This window comes from Oncorhynchus kisutch, linkage group LG21 (assembly GCF_002021735.2).
Source record: "Oncorhynchus kisutch isolate 150728-3 linkage group LG21, Okis_V2, whole genome shotgun sequence".
Lineage (NCBI taxonomy): Eukaryota > Metazoa > Chordata > Actinopteri > Salmoniformes > Salmonidae > Oncorhynchus > Oncorhynchus kisutch.
Genome location: NC_034194.2, coordinates 24,123,204 through 24,143,278, shown reverse-complemented (window position 1 = coordinate 24,143,278; position 20,075 = coordinate 24,123,204). Strand labels below are relative to the sequence as shown.

At 42.0% G+C, this 20,075-nt stretch overlaps 1 protein-coding gene across 1 annotated transcript in view; it reads right to left on the bottom strand.

Annotated features, from left to right (window-relative positions):
• Positions 1 to 421: 421 nt before the first annotated feature.
• Positions 422 to 20,075, bottom strand: part of si:ch211-225h24.2 (testis development-related protein) — a 40,476-nt gene continuing 20,822 nt past the window's right edge. The window contains exons 3-4 of the mRNA XM_031800335.1: positions 3,873 to 3,988; positions 422 to 2,733 (exon numbers count right to left, since the gene is read on the bottom strand). Coding sequence (XP_031656195.1) covers positions 2,304 to 2,733; positions 3,873 to 3,988 — 546 coding nt within the window. The 3' untranslated portion in view covers positions 422 to 2,303. The remainder of the gene's footprint in view (positions 2,734 to 3,872; positions 3,989 to 20,075) is intronic.

The window sequence follows — 20,075 nt, the reverse complement described above, 5'->3', positions numbered from 1 at the left end:
GGTATAATCATTAATTTCCTGTGATGGAAGCGAACTAATTCATGGCATTCATGGCTGTGGTTGCTATGGGAATCATCTGACCTTTGTCCTTTTAAAATCCACTACAATATGACATAGAGCCTTAACACCCATGCCGATCACAGCAGCACAGGAGACTGAGCAGAGTATGTTCGGCAACATTCACATGAACCCTCCATCTGAGGTTAAGGCCATGCATAGAGCATTCATAACAGGAGTCCTAAACAGTCATGACAGCCTATGTAAGCTAGTTGGCTAGCAAGCGGCTAGGCTGTATGAAGGAGAGTGTTCTTGCATGTTTCTCCACATTGTAAACTATTCTGTTGTTGAAGTCCGACACAGTAAATCTGACCATGCATTTACCTAGGAGTGAACACAATGACACCTTGATGAAATAAGCAGATCCAAACAATCCAGGCAGGGCAGGTCTTTATTCTTCTGAACAAATGTGACCCTTCTTTTTAGTAAATACAGAAGCTCTAACAGCCATCGTGGCAAGGAACCCATATCTGCACAAACGTGGCTGTGGAAGAAGGGACTAAGTAGATTTGAAAATAAAGGCACATATTTAAATGAAAGGATTGTCCAAGTCGAACCACCTACAAGTGGAAAGCCTGATTCTGTTTGGAATTAAAATATACAATTGCAATCACACACAAAACAATCTGTTATGAAAATGAAATAAAATGATTCTTCAATAACTCACTGCTATCCTATTAAAGCACCAACACACATTTACACAGGCACATACAACAGCAGATCTCATGTTAACAATGTCTGTTGAATTCGTTTCTGTCACAGTCCCAAAAGCACCTCGGCTGCTGGCAAAATTGTTGGAAACCATGAATACTGGAATACAGGAAGTTTCTCATGGCCATGCATGAGAAGGGAGGGGTGTGGCTAGATGGTATACTAGATGGTATATTTTCTAGTTGTATGTTCTAGTTGTATTTTCTAGTCGTATGTTCTAGTTGAATGTTCTAGTCGTATGTTCTAGTTGTATGTTATAGTTCTATGTTCTAGTCGTGCCAGGAGTTTTTGCATTTTAGCTAACCCTAACCCTTTTCCTAACCTTAACCTAATTATCCTAACCTGCTGTGTGAGTTCTCCTAGCCTGCTACAAAAAGTCAAATTTGTCCGTAGCTGAAAACCATTTAGTCAAAACCAGGGAGGGGTGCAGCAGTGATGCATGCTGGGATTGCCCATCACATTATTTGATCCTCATGGTGAGCTTGGTCTAGTAGTAGTCTATTCCAATATGGTGAGCAGAGCAGCATGCCACAACACATACTGTAGAGAAAGGCACATCACGGCTTTTTGTCTAATCGGGGAAACAGCACACAGACTGCATGCAGAAAATGGCGCTCAGTCCTCTTATTGCATGGAAAATGTTTCTTATCATTAGATTTGAATGTACAGTATTCATGACACTCCAACGGAGCGCCATCTGCTGGGCTTGTAACAACATTTAGATCATATCATTGATTAACAATACTCCAGATTCAGCAGCCTATATTCGCTAACACACATTTGCACTTATGGTTCAGAGCCTGGAAGGCTTATTACACATTATTGGACAAAGCATTTTAAGCCTTTTAGCTATGCTTATTAGGAGCTAAGACTTCTGACACATTCCTCTCCCAGTAGACATTTACTGCAGGGCCAGGGAGGGCAAACAACATGGAAAACGTATCATTAAATAAGGCCTACAGTAGCATAGTTGGTCTTGTTCTCAAACTACACTCTAGCATAAAACATGAATGCCTATGTTACAATACAAAATCTCCTTTGGAAATCATTCTCTTGGCTTGATAATATAAAAGGGTCAAAGGCCAGTGGATACACAGTTTAAGGTAAGGCCTTCATGTGTTTGCTTTTTTACTTTCCAACCTCTTATCTATGACATCCTTTTCAAGATGGTGACCCTTTTCTCTACACTGCCAAACCAGTCCACTCAGATCAACCTAGCATAACGTGTTCCCAGGCTCAATGTCTCTGCAACATTAAAACACAGTTTCAACACAAAGTCAATAATAATAGATTTTAGTGACCTTGTCTGCTTTGTAAGTTCTTCTGCTATGTTGTGGAGTGAACAGTCAGGGATATATGGGCTGTGTTCGTCTATGCTGTACGGAAAAGTCAGGACTGCACTCAGAATGTCAATGGAGGATACAAAATCAGTTCTTTATGCAGCACAGAGACAGACAGGCATGTCTTTTTCCCTCCTCTTAATTTGATGAATGAGGTGAGGGGCAGGGATTGCTGGCAGGTAAGGGGTAAAGCTTTTATTTAAACCCCTCCCATGTCTCCGAAACACTCCCTCGGCTCCGCCTCCTGATTCCGGCCAGCTTGCCTTTGGCGCGGGCTGTCCACCTGACGGCCGTGGAATCCCGCGATTCTGACAGGTTGGCGTAGTGCGACGAGTCTTCCTCTAGACCCAGACCTGTCCAGGAGGGAAGCCCCAGCGGGAGCCCCAGGGCCTGGGGGAAGGACACAGGCGAGTCCCTGGTCCCACTCTGAGCCTCCATTGCCTCCTCGGTGGGTGTCTCGGTTTGGTCGGGCAACTGCGGCGGCTCCCAGCCCTCCAGCTTGTCCAGTTTCCTGGTGGGCGTGATCTGCCTCATCGTCATGGTGACGCTGTCCCAGAAGCAGTTGCCCTTCTCTGTGATTGGCTTGTTCTTCTCCTTCCCTTCCTCCTTGTTCTTCTTGTGGGACCTTGATCAAAGACAGAGAGAGGGGAGGATGAAGAGGACTATGAGTACAAAATCAGTAAGAACATACTACAATACATGTATCATTGTTCCTTGAAGTCCAATGTAGTTGTGTACATGTACGCATGGGTACTCCCCTGCCCACATCCTAAACACAATTTAGGAAAAAAGTGCTATCTAGAACCTAAAAGGGTTCTTTGGCTGTCCCCATAGGGGAACCCTTTGAAGAACTATTTTTGGTTCCAGGTAGAACCCTTTACACAGAGGGTTCTACATGGAAGACAAAAGTGTTCAACCTGGAACCAAAAAAGGTTATCCTATTGGGACAGCCGAAGAACCCTTTTGGAACCCTTTTTTCTAAGCGTGTAGAACATGCAGGATACTAGGACATGAAGGTGTGGGATGGTAAAGTAGACATTTTTACCCCTACTTTATATTTACAGCTCTGCTTATCCAGTAGAAGTATGCATGACAACGGGGCATCCTAAGCCCCCACACCTACTCCTTTAGAGACATATTTTCTTCCCCTCCCCCTCACTTCCCCTACTGCATCGGTAGGACATTAAAGTAGGAGTGTGGTGCGTTCCCCATTGAGAAGGGCATTGTATAGGGATACCAGAGGTATTGTGCTTCTGCCACTGAATGATGATTTACCCTCCATACATTCCACACCCTGTGGAGACAGGATGTTGACGTGAGCCAGACTGTCTGTCTCGCTATCTGACTCTCTCTCTCTTTGTCTGTCTCTCTCTTTGTCTGTCTGTCTGTCTGCATGTCTGTCTGTCTGTCTGCATGTCTGTCTGCATGTCTGTCTGCATGTCTGTGTTCAGGAGGCTCTAGCCAGGATTAGGTGGTTTTGGGAGAGCAGCAGCGCCAGCAGAGCTTACTGTAGGCCTCACCTTCTCAGAGAGGTCAAATGAGACAGGACATTCATCTCACTGAAGGAGGGAAGACAGAGTGCTCACCTCGCCCTCTCCCTCTGAGCCCAACTAAATGTTCTATGGGGCCAGTCCTATTGCACCTTGTAGCTAATTGGGGAAATAAGAGTTATAGTGGGGCGAGGTAGCAAAAGTATGACATACAAATACGTGCCTGCACTTTGTTATATGTCATGATGGTAGTACAGTATATGATCAATCTCACCCTCTGCGGTCAGCCAGTGTGACCCCTGTCAGTAGGAAGTGCTCGTCATCCTGAGAAGAAAACATCTTCTTATCCCTCCTCTCCTTCTTGGACTTGACTTTCTTCACTTTCACCTCCTGGGAGACCAAAACAAACAGAGCACCACTGTAAACCACAGCCTGACCAATATGTTTTTTGGGATCCAAAACAGATTAAAAACTTACCGGTACCAATATACTGTTTACACCAGCTAAATTAAAAAGTGTCTTTCTTCCACACTGAATTCTCATAAATTGCCATCCAAAATAGCAATTTTCCAATAACTATGCTTCAACTGTTGATTTCCTCATTTCAATGACACATCATGAAAATGGCCGCAAACATTCAGATAAGCATGAGATTCTCCTTTTCACTTATAGGTGGAGTTATCGGACGATGCCGATATAGCGCTTTAAAGGTCATTATCTGTGAACCGATATATTGGTTGGGCTCTACTGTAAACATGACTGTAAATCCTAAATAGGTTTTCATAAGCTCTAGAATGATAATCATAACAGTTCTGTGGTGTTTTATGACTATTGACTTCCACCACCAGAACAGTCTGTTTTTAAGTGATGAAATTAACTCAAATGAATGGATTCAATGGAGATTGAATACAGGTATTGGCCATTTATGTGTAAAATGGGGTAACAGTTACAGCACAGTCATCTCGGCTCCAGCCCTGGCACTGAGGAGAGAGAGAGCAGTCACTACTCGCTTGGCTGGTCAGTACATTCCAGTAGAATACCCTCCCACCTAACCCCCACTCATCTGTCACATCGGAATTCCAGCCTTATTATTTTCAAATAATGTGGCCGAATTCAACTACTTCTATTTGAAGTATTTTCAAATAATGTCCTATAAGTCTAGGCTATTTGAAACTATTTTCAAATGTTTCCAAATACATTATAAATACGCATAGGACCAAACAGACATGGATTCAAGTGCATGGAGCATTTAAATATTTGAAAACTGTATCTGTGTATGAGTATTTTCAAATACATGCCAATACTTTCCAAAATGTATTTCCAACTACATTCCATTATTCAACTACTTGTATTTTCAAAGAAAATGTGTTCAAATACTTACATTGAAATGTGAAAGTAATTGAAATACTTAAAATAGTATTTGAACTCAGGTCTGCTATCCGCACAGGGAACGCCCATCCTGATTCTGGCCCTTTAGCAGTAATTGGCTCATGTCCCTCTTTTTGTTCTTGTCCCACTTTATTCCAATGTCAAATATCAAGGTCATATCGTTTACACCAACTCACATCTGACCTGTTCTTTTCACATTAGTACATTCCTGGCATTTCTGATAAATATTCAGAATTCTCGTAATAGACGTATTATTTGGACTCTAAATGATCTGTACCCTCGTAACGTTTGAGGTTACCTGTCAACAAGCCACTGTGTAAGAGGCTGTTTCTATGGAACTAAAACACACACACACCCTTTTCCCCAGTTCAGACCTTGTTGTTCTGGAACACAGGACAGAGAACACAGGACAACACAAACAAACAGAGGTCTGCAGACTAAAGAAGCCAACCAAAATATAAACAGAAACACAAAGGGCCATGAAAGCTCTTCTAATCCCAGATCGTTGAACCCAGAGACCTCCATTTAATAAAGGCAGGGTCCTATTTGCCCTCTTTGCTGTGGAGCAGGCAACAGACAGGCACACTCTCTACAATGCCACACACACAGACATGAGCCCTCTAACACTGCATAGTTGGCTGCACCCCTCCACACTATATCCTCTGTTCACTTCACACACATAAACGCACACGCACACGCACACACACACGCACACACACACACACACACACACACACACACACACACACACACACACACACACACACACACACACACACACACACACACACAGCACCACCGTGCACATGTTGTACAGTAAACCCATACACACTCTGTGTGATTTGTTAAGTCTATGGGGAATGCCATTGGTTGTATTTACAGTTTGATGAAGGTGTCATTAAAATACCTTACAGTCTAAACACCCTAATAAAGTAGGGGGGTTAACAAATATCAGATATGATTACTTCTCATCCTCTCTTTCTTTCCTCCACATACCAGAGGGGTTGAGGTTGAGAGGGGTTGAGGTTGAGACATCCCAGCAAGCACATAACATTCTGAGAACCACATAACATTCTGAGCGTTTCAAACATTATCCATTTTTTGAAAGATGGGAAACAGGCCTTTAAAATGATACGACATGCAATAAAGAATGGTAATCAGTGAACCCGTCAGATTCTAAGCCCTGTCTAAGCAGGGGAGGGGTTCTACTAAGCTATATGAAATTATTTTAAGATGGTCACCAAGGATCATTTAGCTATTTGAGTTAGAATTTTAAGACCCCTTGAAGTATCAAAAAGATATATATACACTACTGTTCAAAACCTTGGGGTTACTTAGAAATGTCCTTGTTTTTTAAAGAAAATCACATTTGTTGTCCATTAAAATAACATCAAATTGATCAGAAATACAGTGTAGATATTGTTAATGTTGTAAATTACTATTACTAAATATTCAGACCCTTTGCTAGTAGACTCAAAAATTAACTCAGGTGCCTCCTGTTTCCATTGATCATCCTTGAGATGTTTCTACAACTTGATTGGAGTCCACCTATGGTAATTCAATTGATTGGACATGATCTGGAAAGGCACACACCTGTCTATATAAGGTCCCACAGTTGACTGTGCATGTCAGAGCAAAACCAAGCCATGAGGTCGAAGGAATTGTCTGTAGAGCTCTGAGACAGGATTGTGTCGAGGCAGAGATCTGGGGAAGGGTACCAAAAAATGTATGCAGCATTGAAGGTCCCCAAGAACACAGTGACCTCCATCATTCTTAAATGGAAAATGTGTAGAACCACCAAGACTCTTCCTAGAGTTGGCCGCCCAGCCAAACTGAGCAATCGGGGCAGAAGGGCCTTGGTCAGGGAGGTGACCAAGAACCTGATGGTCACTCTGACAGAGCTCCAGAATTCCTCTGTGGAGAAGGAAGAACCTTTCAGAAGAACCACCATTTCTGCTGCACTCCACCAATCAGGCCTTTATGGTAGTGGCCAGACGGAAGCCGTGACAGAGGTACGTGACAGCCTGCTTGGAGTTTGCCAAAAAGCACCTAAAGGACTCTCAGACCATGAGAAACAAGATTTTCTGGTCTGATGAATCCAAGATTGAACTCTTTGGCCTGAATGCCAAGCGTCACGCATGGTGTTGGCAGCATCATGCTGTGGGGATGTTTATCAGTGGCAGGGACTGGGAGATAAGTCAGGTTCGAGGGAAAGATGAACGGAGCAAAGTACAGAGAGAAACCTGCTCCAGAGCACTCAGGACCTCGGACTGGGGATAAGATTCACCTTCCAACAGGACAACAACCCTAAGCACACAGCCAAGACAACGCAGGAGTAGCGTCAGGAAAAGTCTCTGAATGTCCTTGAGTGGCCCAGCCAGAGCCCGGAATTCAACCCGATCTAACATCTCTAGAGAGACCTGAAAATAGCTGTGTAGCAATGCTTCCCATCAAACCTGACAAAGAGGGTCTGCTTGAGAGGGTACAGAGAAGAATGGGAGAAACTCCCCAAATACAGGTGTGCCACGTTTGTAGTGTCATACCCAAGAAGACTCAAGGCTATAATCGCTGCCAAAGGTGCTTCAACAAAGTAGAGGGTCTGAATACTTATGTAAATGTGATATTTAAGCCATCTGATTCGATGAAAGATGGAGTTGAATTTGTCTTTCTGCCCATAATTTCATTTAAAGTACTCAAGCACTTTGAAGAATCTAAAATATATTTTGATTTGTTTAACACTTTTTTGGTTACTACATGATTCCATATGTGTTATTTCATAGTTTTGATTTCTTCACTGCTTTTTTACAATGCAGAAAATAGTACAAATAAAGAAAAACCCTTGAATGAGTAAACTTTTGACTTTGACTGGTACTATAAATAAAGTATTTATGCTTTTAAAAAATTTTGAATACATTTTCGTTTTGTCATTATGGGGTATTGTGTTTAGATTGATGAGGGAAAAAATGTATTCAATCTATTTTAGAATAAGACTGTAAAGTAACAAAATGTGGAAAAAGTATTTCTGAATGCACTGTATGTGTACAGTACAGTATTGTAACTGATAAATGCACACACACACACACCAGATGTTCATGTTTTTAAATGTATGTAAATTGTAAAGTATTTTGTCTGTAATGTCTTTTTCATTATGTGCCGGACCCAAGTAAGACTAGCTGTCGTCATTGACGTTGGCTAATGGGGATCCTAATCAATGTAAATTTAATCCCATACCATCTCTCTCTCTCCCTCTCCCCCCAAGGCTGTTCTCTTATTTATTGGTGTAGTCTCTCCCTGTGTTGTCTGGTGTAAACTGTGGATCAGGTTTACTACACTCCAAATCCATGCAGCAACACTGAGACCAGCAGTGACGCCAAAGCTTTGACCCTGACCCAGGTATGCAGCTGTGTGTGTGTGCGCGTGTACCATAGTATACAGTAAGCTACTCAGCGATCTCCTTAACCTTCACCTCCAGGACACCAAAGCCAGCATAGCAGCCACAGCCCAGTGTAATCTCCATGCAGCCCAGCAAGCAGGCTATTCACCTCAAGCAGGCTATTCACCTCCCTAAGCTCTCTGTGTGTGAGATGGCAACTTTTCCCTCCATGCCACACAGAACAATGGACGTCTTATTGGAAAGAATTTCTTTCATCCATACCTTGGTATTACTGCAGTCTGCATGATCAAATGGGTATACTTCAAGTTCTACAACTTAATATGTTTTTTTTTATCATACAAAGTAATGAAGGCATTATGCTGAAGCGTATAACTCTGTCTAAGCATAAAACTGACCCATGCTTTTGGCGATTCTAATCATGGCTTTCTATCCGGACAATTCTTGCTATTTTCAGCTTTGCTTTGTTTCACACCGATTACTCCCCACCAAATCCTGACTCCTCGAAAGAATGTTCAGCTTCCTTCCCCCTCGTACCAACCCAGCCGTCCCCCATCCTCACTTACAAGCAGGTTATGAAATACCACCACGTCTTGTCCACTGAACAGTTACAGTAACAGTTAGCACAGCTCCTGGGGTATCTACGCACAAACACCACATGGTTAGGAAGTATGGTGGTTTAGCAAATTGTACACATTCCAGCAGCATCTCATCAAAACAGGTTATGAAATACCCCATGAGATCACACACACACACACACACACACACACACACACACACACACACACACACACACACACACACACACACACACACACACACACACACACACACACACACACACACAGTAGGGGAGAGCAACAAACTTTTGTTGACAGAAACCACAACGGACACCTGTTTATCGTACCACAACAAACAGATAACAAAAGCTAAGACACAAAAACACACCAAACACACACACAGAGATCTAATAACATCACCACAAACAGATATGAAGGTGACCTGGGCTGAGAAACAGAGCAGAGACACTAAGGGCTGGGCTGAGGGATGATGAGGGTTGAAGGTGGAGGTGGACGGATATCCACTGTGTCATAATATCTGGCCAGTGGATGGGGGTTGAGGGGGTTTGATACAAGGGTATGATGTGTGCATACACTCCCCTACGTATTTATTTGGACAGTGAAACTACAACTAGGGCTGTTACGATGACCATATTACCGCCACGCCGACAGTCACGAGTCATGACGGCAGTCAAATTCCATGTGACCGTTTAGTCACGGTAATTAGGCTTCTCCAAGCTCTGATGCTGCTGATGGTCATTAGTATCCTACTAAACTTGCTAACTGCCTGGTACTCAGCACTCTATTTTCCCTCTAATCACTCTGACATCAATGCAAATGTAATCAAAAATCTAATCAAACACTTCATGAGAGCCAATGAGCTCATGTTGCACAAGATTTCTATAGGCTATGCAATTGCGTGAGAAAACAGTGATGGCCTCTATTAAAAAGAGGAGGATCCCATCAGCTTTCAATATGCTTACAATATTTATTTCTCAACTTTCCTAATATTAAGCACATTGATTCTCTTTAAAACAGGATTTCAGCCTACCTGGCTGGCATAAGAATTAACCACGGGATTTATGTGCATAAATAACATGTATTTTGTCCCCGCTTCTGTTTCGAGACAGTGGCATGATAATGGTTAATTCTATATCAAAACAAATTTCACACATACAGTATATTATTTAGTATATGTAAAGACAAGATTAAATCAAGAACAGTCTAATGGGTGACAATATTAGCCTATCACTTGTGAATGATATATTATCATTTGTGAATGATGCCCAGCTTGTGTGCAGTAAGAAACAGTGCATGCCTTTTTTTGCAACTTTTTCAAATCATAGTCACCTACCTCATGTAGCCGAGCCCATAAGGTGTGTATATCAACTAAAGTGGCCAAATAACTTTGCAAAGTTAAGCACATTAATCCACTTTACAACAGGTGAAGAGTCTATCTGGCATCCATATGCAGTGTGTGAGTTTCAAGTTTGGAGAAGATCATTTTCACCATAAAAATGTACCTTCATAATAAAAGCATTACATGCATAATCACATTTGCAGTCACTTTTGAGAATGGTGTTTTCTAACTAATTGATTGCATTTTAGAACATTCAGACTTATAGCCTATACAACCACTAGCATCAAAAAATCATTTTTAAGCAATGAGGCTGACGCAACAGATCAGAACGTAGGCTATTTCTTCAAATTACAAGCGCAGCAACACATGCTATGTGCGTATTGCTGCGCTTATAGCCTAACAGTTTATCAACATGTTAAGCTAAACGTTGTGATCTGTTGCGTCAGCCTCATTGCTTAAAAATGTATTTTTTATGCTAGTGGTTGTATTAATTTGGGATCTATCGCATCCCACAACTGTCCCAGACTATGTTTTGAATATTTATTTATCGCACAGAATAGAATAGGTTAAGTTTTGTACTATGGGGGATAGTACATTGACATAGGCTTTATCAAGAGCTTATCCAATTGTGAATGAGAGACTGATGAAGTGTGTGCAGCCTGTGCAAAGAGCAAAGTAGAGCTCATTGCCTTTCATGCAATTTTTTTCAAATTAGAGTCGCATAATGCAGCCTTAGCATGTATTAAAAATCTAAACAAATAGCCCAACGTTGCATCACAAATAAGTTGCATAAATTACTCTAAATGAAGCATATAGGAGGACCTGTTTCTTTGTTAACCTCTCAACACAGAATAGTCGCATGTGCACACTCCCTCATATCGTTTGGAGAAAATATACTTTCTATTTTATTCAGTTATGTTCAATTGTATTCTTCATACTATAAAATAATATAAAATAATGTCTCGGAATTCTAACCAAATCTTGTCTGCTAAATGAACTAGTGTAGCGTGTAGCCCACTACCATATAGCATAGCCAGATCAGGGCCTAACATGACAACTCAGAGTATGCTATTCTGTTCTATTATGTTTCTGAACACTTCTACATTCATGTGAATTCTACCATGATTACAGATAATAATGAATGAATCGTGATTAGGTTAGCATGTCTTGAAGGTATGGTATTTATGACACTAACTTTCTCACTCATCATTATTCACGATTCATTCATGATTATCCGAAATCATGGTAGAATCCACATGATTGTAGAAGTGTTCAGAAATTTACTGTATTATATTCTTATTTACAATAAAAGCGACTCAAAAATGACACAATGCATTAGTGACCATTCATTTCTATTAGGCACAACATAACCCAAAACACAACCAAAACAAACTGCAAATGCGTCCAACAAGTTTGTAGAGTCACAAGCTTGATGTAGTCATTGAATGCTAGGAATATTGGACCAAATACTAAACTTTTGACTAAATGTAATACACTATAAGTGCATTTGTCCTTCAAATGAGGGGATCATACCTTCAAATGGGGGGACTAGATACATTTAATTTTAAAACGGTAAAACATATACAGTGCCTTGCGAAAGTATTCGGCCCCCTTGAACTTTGCGACCTTTTGCCACATTTCAGGCTTCAAACATAAAGACATAAAATGTATTTTTTTGTGAAGAATCAACAACAAGTGGGACACAATCATGAAGTGGAACGACATTTATTGGATATTTCAAACTTTTTTAACAAATCAAAAACTGAAACATTGGGCGTGCAAAATTATTCAGCCCCCTTAAGTTAATACTTTGTAGCGCCACCTTTTGCTGTGATTACAGCTGTAAGTCACTTGGGGTATGTCTCTATCAGTTTTGCACATCGAGAGACCGAATTTTTTTCCCATTCCTCCTTGCAAAACAGCTCGAGCTCAGTGAGGTTGGATGGAGAGCATTTGTGAACAGCAGTTTTCAGTTCTTTCCACAGATTCTCGATTGGATTCAGGTCTGGACTTTGACTTGGCCATTCTAACACCTGGATATGTTTATTTTTGAACCATTCCATTGTAGATTTTGCTTTATGTTTTGGATCATTGTCTTGTTGGAAGACAAATCTCCATCCCAGTCTCAGGTCTTTTGCAGACTCCATCAGGTTTTCTTCCAGAATGGTCCTGTATTTGGCTCCATCCATCTTCCCATCAATTTTAACCATCTTCCCTGTCCCTGCTGAAGAAAAGCAGGCCCAAACCATGATGCTGCCACCACCATGTTTGACAGTGGGGATGGTGTGTTCAGGGTGATGAGCTGTGTTGCTTTTACGCCAAACATAACGTTTTGCATTGTTGACAAAAAGTTCAATTTTGGTTTCATCTGACCAGAGCACCTTCTTCCACATGTTTGGTGTGTCTCCCAGGTGGCTTGTGGTAAACTTTAAACAACACTTTTTATGGATATCTTTAAGAAATGGCTTTCTTCTTGCCACTCTTCCATAAAGGCCAGATTTGTGCAATATACGACTGATTGTTGTCCTATGGACAGAGTCTCCCACCTCAGCTGTAGATCTCTGCAGTTCATCCAGAGTGATCATGGGCCTCTTGGCTGCATCTCTGATCAGTCTTCTCCTTGTATGAGCTGAAAGTTTAGAGGGACGGCCAGGTCTTGGTAGATTTGGAGTGGTCTGATACTCCTTCCATTTCAATATTATCACTTGCACAGTGCTCCTTGGGATGTTTAAAGCTTGGGAAATCTTTTTGTATCCAAATCCGGCTTTAAACTTCTTCACAACAGTATCTCGGACCTGCCTGGTGTGTTCCTTGTTCTTCATGATGCTCTCTGCGCTTTTAACGGACCTCTGAGACTATCACAGTGCAGGTGCATTTATACGGAGACTTGATTACACACAGGTGGATTGTATTTATCATCATTAGTCATTTAGGTCAACATTGGATCATTCAGAGATCCTCACTGAACTTCTGGAGAGAGTTTGCTGCACTGAAAGTAAAGGGGCTGAATAATTTTGCACGCCCAATTTTTCAGTTTTTGATTTGTTAAAAAAGTTTGAAATATCCAATAAATGTCGTTCCACTTCATGATTGTGTCCCACTTGTTGTTGATTCTTCACAAAAAAATACAGTTTTATATCTTTATGTTTGAAGCCTGAAATGTGGCAAAAGGTTGCAAAGTTCAAGGGGGCCGAATACTTTCGCAAGGCACTGTATGAAAATACCCTCAATTAAAAGCTGACATTCTGTACTGTTGCCTCATATAAAACATTTGATCTCAAATCCAAAATGATGAAATATAGTTTTAGATTCACTGTCCAAAATATATATGTAGGGGGGTGTACACGTGAAGGTAGAGTGAGTAAGAATAAGGTTTGAGCAAGGGTTTGGAGTGAAGGGTGGAGTGGGGTTGTGGGAATGATGTGAAGATAAAGGGGAGGGATATAGGAAAGTAGGAATGAAAAGGGGTTGAGGTTGACACATAGAGGGTCTAGGGGCTAGATACTGGAGGTGTGTGGGTTTGAGATGGAATAACTAAACAGTTGTGGTGTTTGGAGGGATTGGGCTGTTTACCTTGGATACAGGGCTCACTGCCTCTTCCTCGTCCTCCCCCTCTGGGTCCTTATCCTGAAAAGCAACAAACAGCAGGGTCAGTAACCAGAGGCAACACACACACACACACACACACACACACACACACACACACACACACACACACACACACACACACACAGAGTTAACTAAAGAGATATAACATACACATAGTACACTGAGTGGAACATCATACAGCATACTCAGCATACCCTATTACTCTGGTCCCTGAGGCTGACAGCCACAAACTACAGCTCAGAGTTTGTACTACTCCTACACTACTCCCCCCCCCCCCCCCCCCCCCCCCCCCCCACACACACACACACACACACTGTTGTAGACATGTTCTTAGACACACACCGGAGCTGAGTCTAGAGCAGTGTGTGCAGGCCTTCCTGTAAGGCAGAGGTATTTATGGAACAGTAACATCAACACTGCCTCGGGGGGGGAGAGGAAGGCCTCAGATCTCTCCCTTTACTCAGAGAACAGAGAGACCACCTAGGGGAAGTGACACAGGAGAGGATAAAGACGACAAATAGGGGTCTTCTGTTCTGCTCTATACCATGTATCAGTCTGGACTTAAAAATAGATATGGTGATTGATAATAGTCATTTACATTGATTGAGTGTGAATGTTGCATTATAAAGTTGCCTTGTAAATCTTGTTGATAATATATTTTTTGGTTTTACATGGCTGCCTCTAAGGACAGCTGACTGTGTGTAAGGTAAATGATTGGGTTTGGCAGTGGGGTGGGAGTGAGGCGGTGGTTTGACGTGTCAGGGCAAAGCCTTCTGGGACACAGCCACCTCAACAGATCAAAGACAACACAGTCACAACAGGCCCAGTCTAATTACTACTATTTATGGATGCAGAAAGCATTAACGACACACAGACAGAGAAGAGAGGGAGAGGAGGGGAGAGAAAGATGAGAGGTAGATGGACAGAGAGAGGCGGAGGGGAGAGGAGGGAGACAGAGGAAGAAAGAGAGAGTGAGATGTAGAAAGATGACAGGGAGACAGAGAGGGGGGAGAGAGAGGGGGGGACAGAATAAAGAGAGTGAGATGTAGAAAGATGACAGGGAGACAGAGAGGGGGGGGGGACAGAAGAAAGAGAGTGAGATGTAGAAAGATGACAGGGAGACAGAGAGGGGGAGAGAGAGGGGTGACAGAAGAAAGAGAGTGAGATGTAGAAAGATGACAGGGAGACAGAGAGGGGGAGAGAGAGGGGGGACAGAAGAAAGAGTGAGACGTAGAAAGATGACAGATAGGGAGAGAGAGAGAAAAAGAGAGAGAGAAAGAGGGAGAGAGAGGGGGGATTGAGTAAGAGAGGAGAGAGAGTGGGGGGAGAGTTTGGGTGAGAGAGAGAGGAAAAGAGTAGAAGAGGGAGAAATAGAGGGAGAATGCTGTGATTAAGTAAAAATGTCCCAAAAACAGGAGAGAGGCAGAGAGAGGTTGGTTGCCGTCCTCAGAGCTTTAATCTCTATCTATCTTCATCTCCCTCGCTCTGTGTCTCTGTCTCTATCTCTTTAGGTGTTTGAAGCTTCCATTTTTGGCACTGAGTTGTTTGAGGAAAGTCAGATATCCAGGCGAAGACACATACAACTGATTTTAGCACTGCAAGTGCAGAAAGTCACCTGTAATGATTTAGAGGCATCATTCAAGATAAATGCTCTTACAATCCTTCACTTCACTAAAATAATCAACATCATATTGCAATAGGGAACACATTACTGCAATATGACGAAGATTTTTTTCTGGTGGATCAAGGCATGATTATTACATTTGTATAATTGGGGCCTACGGGGCAGAGGCAGTGTTTGATCCTCAACAGCAGGATTAGCTCTCCTCTCCTTTATTTTCCTCCACTGTTCATGATTAAATGAGTAGAGGTGAAGTCCTCTGAAGTCAGTATTTAGATTCAAAATCTGGTAATCCTGCTTCACAGGGAGCAGTATTACAGTGGTATTACAGTAGTATTCAAGCAGTATGATAGTTTATACACTCAGTGCCCTGCAAACACTACCCCCCCCCCCCTCCTCCTCTCTCACTCCGGTGAACCTTCCTCCCACGGTAACATCACAGAGACAGTCAGGACTAGGAGGATCTTGTTGCGAGGAGAGGGAAAGCAAGCTGTAGCATGGCCCGGAGCCCTAGAGCACGGTGGAGAAAGAAGATATTAACTTCCAATCTATTCTCTCTCCTCCTTACCCCCTAAACACTCTCTCCCTGTCTACAAATATTGTCTCTCCTTCTTTAATGCCTCTCTCACTTTTTCTCTAACTCCTTTCTCTCTACCTTCTTTCTGTCTCTTACTGAGTGCATCTCTCACTCTCTCCCTCCCTCTCTCCTTCCATCTGCCCTTCCCTCCCTCTCTCTCTCTCCTTCCATCTGCCCTTCCCTCCCTCCCTCTCTCTGGGTGAGGCAGATCTGCCACCTGGCCCTCTCCCAATAGAACCTGTTTTGCCCAGGGACCTAAACTGAAGGAAGGAAAAAAACTATTCTCATAGAAAATAAAGAACAGAACATTCAGAGACTCTCCTGTCAGACCTTGTTCTGATATCCATTTTTCCCTGATATGAGGGGAGAAAGCTTCTGTAGAACATTTTATGATTAGACCTCTGACCTTGGATGCACTTTAATGCCATGCATGGCTTCATGAGGAGACCTCTCTGATTACTTTCCCAGGCCCCAGGGATAGGTTATAACTAAACCTGGACTGGGATCAGTTTTACTCATAACATTCACCATCTGGAATGATAACATAAAACTAACCCTGAATCAGTTCTTATGGGTAACCTCCACATATATACTTTCCCAGGGCAGCATCAGGGACCACCCAATAAGGCAGGGGCCATGATTTTCCTTTGGTGATTTACAATATTTAACAGACTCATGTGAGAGTGTTGGCCAACCGTTTCTCTCCACACGATCAATCCCACATTAGAGAACACTGAGATTGATGTTGGAACAAGTAGTGTAAATATGCCCTGATGGTTAGAAAGCTTATACACTGTTTTGGGAAAGCAGAAATGCCCTCTAAAGATAAGCCTTCAGATAGTGTACCTCAGTGGAGGCTCCTCAGAGGAAGAATGGGAGAACCATCCTCCTCAGTGAATTTCATACACATTTTGATTTTAAAACATTAAAAAGTTATCCTTTTTAGATAAAACTATACTAAATATAATCTATACTAAATATAATCACGTCACCAAATAACTGATGGAAACACTATTTGCAAAGAAGGTCTACAGTAGTCTCAGCAGCACTCTGTAGGGTAGCACCATGGTGTAGCCAGAGGACGGCTAGCTTCCGTCCTCCTCTTGGTACATTAACTTCAATACAAAACCTAGGAGGCTCTTGGTTCTCACCCCCTTCCATAGACTCACACAGTAATTATGACCATTTCCGGAGGACTCTCTCCAGCCTATCAGAGCTCTTTCAGCATGAACTGACATGTTGTCCACCCAAAGGATCAGAGAATTAATCTAGTACTGGAAGCATAAACTACAGCTAGCTAGCACTGCAGTGTATACAATGGGTGAGTAGTTGACTCAAAGAGAGAGAAAGACAAGAGTTGAACAGTTTTGAACAAATGAATTTATTCTAAAATGAAGAAGAATCAAGAGAGAATTAAAGAGAGAGAGATTTCAGAATTGTTTCACTTACTTAGCCTACTGAAACACCCTGCTCAAACATAGGGATGCTATGTTAGTTAGCTGGCTATGACTTTCCAACACAACACTGGAACTCTTCAAGTCAAGCTGAGCTTTAAGTATTACTAATTTATTGCCACCGAGGCCTGTGGGTGTAACTGCTTACTGACTGTACACAAACATTGCTGCATGATTGTAGCGGGCTTACTAGTGCTTTAGTTATATTATCTATGCTGACTATGACGTTACTTTAATGGTGACAATGATCTAGGCTGTGTGTAGCGGTTTGGCTTGGAAAGTATTTTTTTCGCCTGTTTTACATACAACTGATATGTTGTGCGTTGTATTCCACAAGCAAAGTGAAGAGAAGGAATACAACGTAACTGCTATGAAGGTTAACTCTATTTAAGCGTGATCAGGGGTGTACACATTCCGGAGATTCTGTTGAAAAACGTTTCTTAAACGGAAGCAAACGGAACAGTGCAGTATTGGCCTCATCCTCACCGTAATAAGGCCTGAGTGTGTGTATGTGTGTGTGTGAGAAAGGGGGTGTTCTCTCATATCTGGGGCTCTCTCGCTGTCCCCAGCAGTCTGACAGAGGCCAGCTGCTTGGGCAAATATGGGGGGTAGAAGAAGGACCTCTTAGGCCCCACAAATATTGCTGGAACCTCAGCTGGTAAATAGGCTAGAAGGGGAGCAGAGTGTGTCTGCATGTGTGTGTCTGCGTGCGTGCGCGCGCGTGTGTGTGTGGCAGTTTTGTTAAGGGGATCTTAACTGGCAGCTGATGTGCTATTTTATTTTTTGTGTGTGAGGATCAGCTTATCTGTCTTATCCGTTGTTTTCCATAACAGAGGGCTGACTCCATAGCTTCAAATTGACCCCTAGAACACTTTCCATGCCGGTGTACGATGTAGGATCTTATTTTGATACCCCTGTTGCAGGAGAACTTTCCTACAAAGCAGGACATATAAAAATGTGTAGTGTATTTAAGGTTTTTAAAAGGGCTTCTGAAGTTTGTAATTTCCACTTCGACATTTCAGACATGATTTTTCCATTACAAAAAATGTAGCAACCCCTACAGAAATGTCCATTAATTATAATCCACATTTCCTGTTGCTGCAGGATTATTTTCCTGATATAGCGCAAACTGGCTCAAATTAAGATCGACACCTGTATGATGATATTGAAGCTAGTGTAGGCTACAATTAAACTCTATGTAATTAATGTCAAGGAACTATATCAATAGTAAAAAGGATTATGAAAAGGACTGAGATTGAATTTCTTTGTGCTGGAAGGACATGCTTGACAGATATTGCATGATGTCACTTGAACACATTTTCATGTTCAATCAACAGGCTACACTGTAAAGGGGGTTTGCCATGCATTTGACAGTATCTTACTGGCAGCACGGCGGCGAAGTAAAATTCCGTATTTCATATTACAGTACACCTACTGTTTACCAGTCAAAAGGGTGGATACACCTACTCATTCAATGGTTTTTCATTCTTTTTGACTATTTTCTACATTGTAGACTAATAGTGAAGACATCAAAACTATGAAATAACACATATGGAACCGTTGTAGTAACCATAAAAGGGCTCGATTTGATACACCTGTCAGTAACGGGTGTGGCTGAAAATACAGTGCCTTGCGAAAGTATTCGGCCCCCTTGAACTTTGCGACCTTTTGCCACACTTTCAGGCTTCAAACATAAAGATATAAAACGGTATTTTCTTGTGACGAATCAACAACAAGTGGGACACAATCATGAAGTGGAACGACATTTATTGGTTATTTCAAACTTTTTGAACAAATCAAAAACTGAAAAATTGGGCGTGCAAAATTATTCTGCCCCCTTAAGTTAATACTTTGTAGCGCACCTTTTGCTGCGATTACAGCTGTAAGTCGCTTGGGGTATGTCTCTATCAGTTTTGCACATCGAGAGACTGACATTTTTTCCCATTCCTCCTTGCAAAACAGCTCGAGCTAAGTGAGGTTGGATGGAGAGCATTTGTGAACAGCAGTTTTCAGTTCTTTCCACAGATTCTCGATTGGATTCAGGTCTGGACTTTGACTTGGCCATTCTAACACCTGGATATGTTTATTTTTGAACCATTCCATTGTAGATTTTACTTTATGTTTTTGGATCATTGTCTTGTTGGAAGACAAATCTCCGTCCCAGTCTCAGGTCTTTTGCAGACTCCATCAGGTTTTTTTCCAGAATGGTCCTGTATTTGGCTCCATCCATCTTCCCATCAATTTTAACCATCTTCCCTGTCCCTGCTGAAGAAAAGCAGGCCCAAACCATGATGATGCCACCCCCATGTTTGACAGTGGAGATGGTGTGTTCAGGGTGATGAGCTGTGTTGCTTTTTACGCCAAACATAACGTTTTGCATTGTTGCCAAAAAGTTCAATTTTGGTTTCATCTGACCAGAGCACCTTCTTCCCCATGTTTGGTGTGTCTACCAGGTGGCTTGTGGTAAACTTTTAAACACACTTTTTATGGATATCTTTAAGAAATGGCTTTCTTAG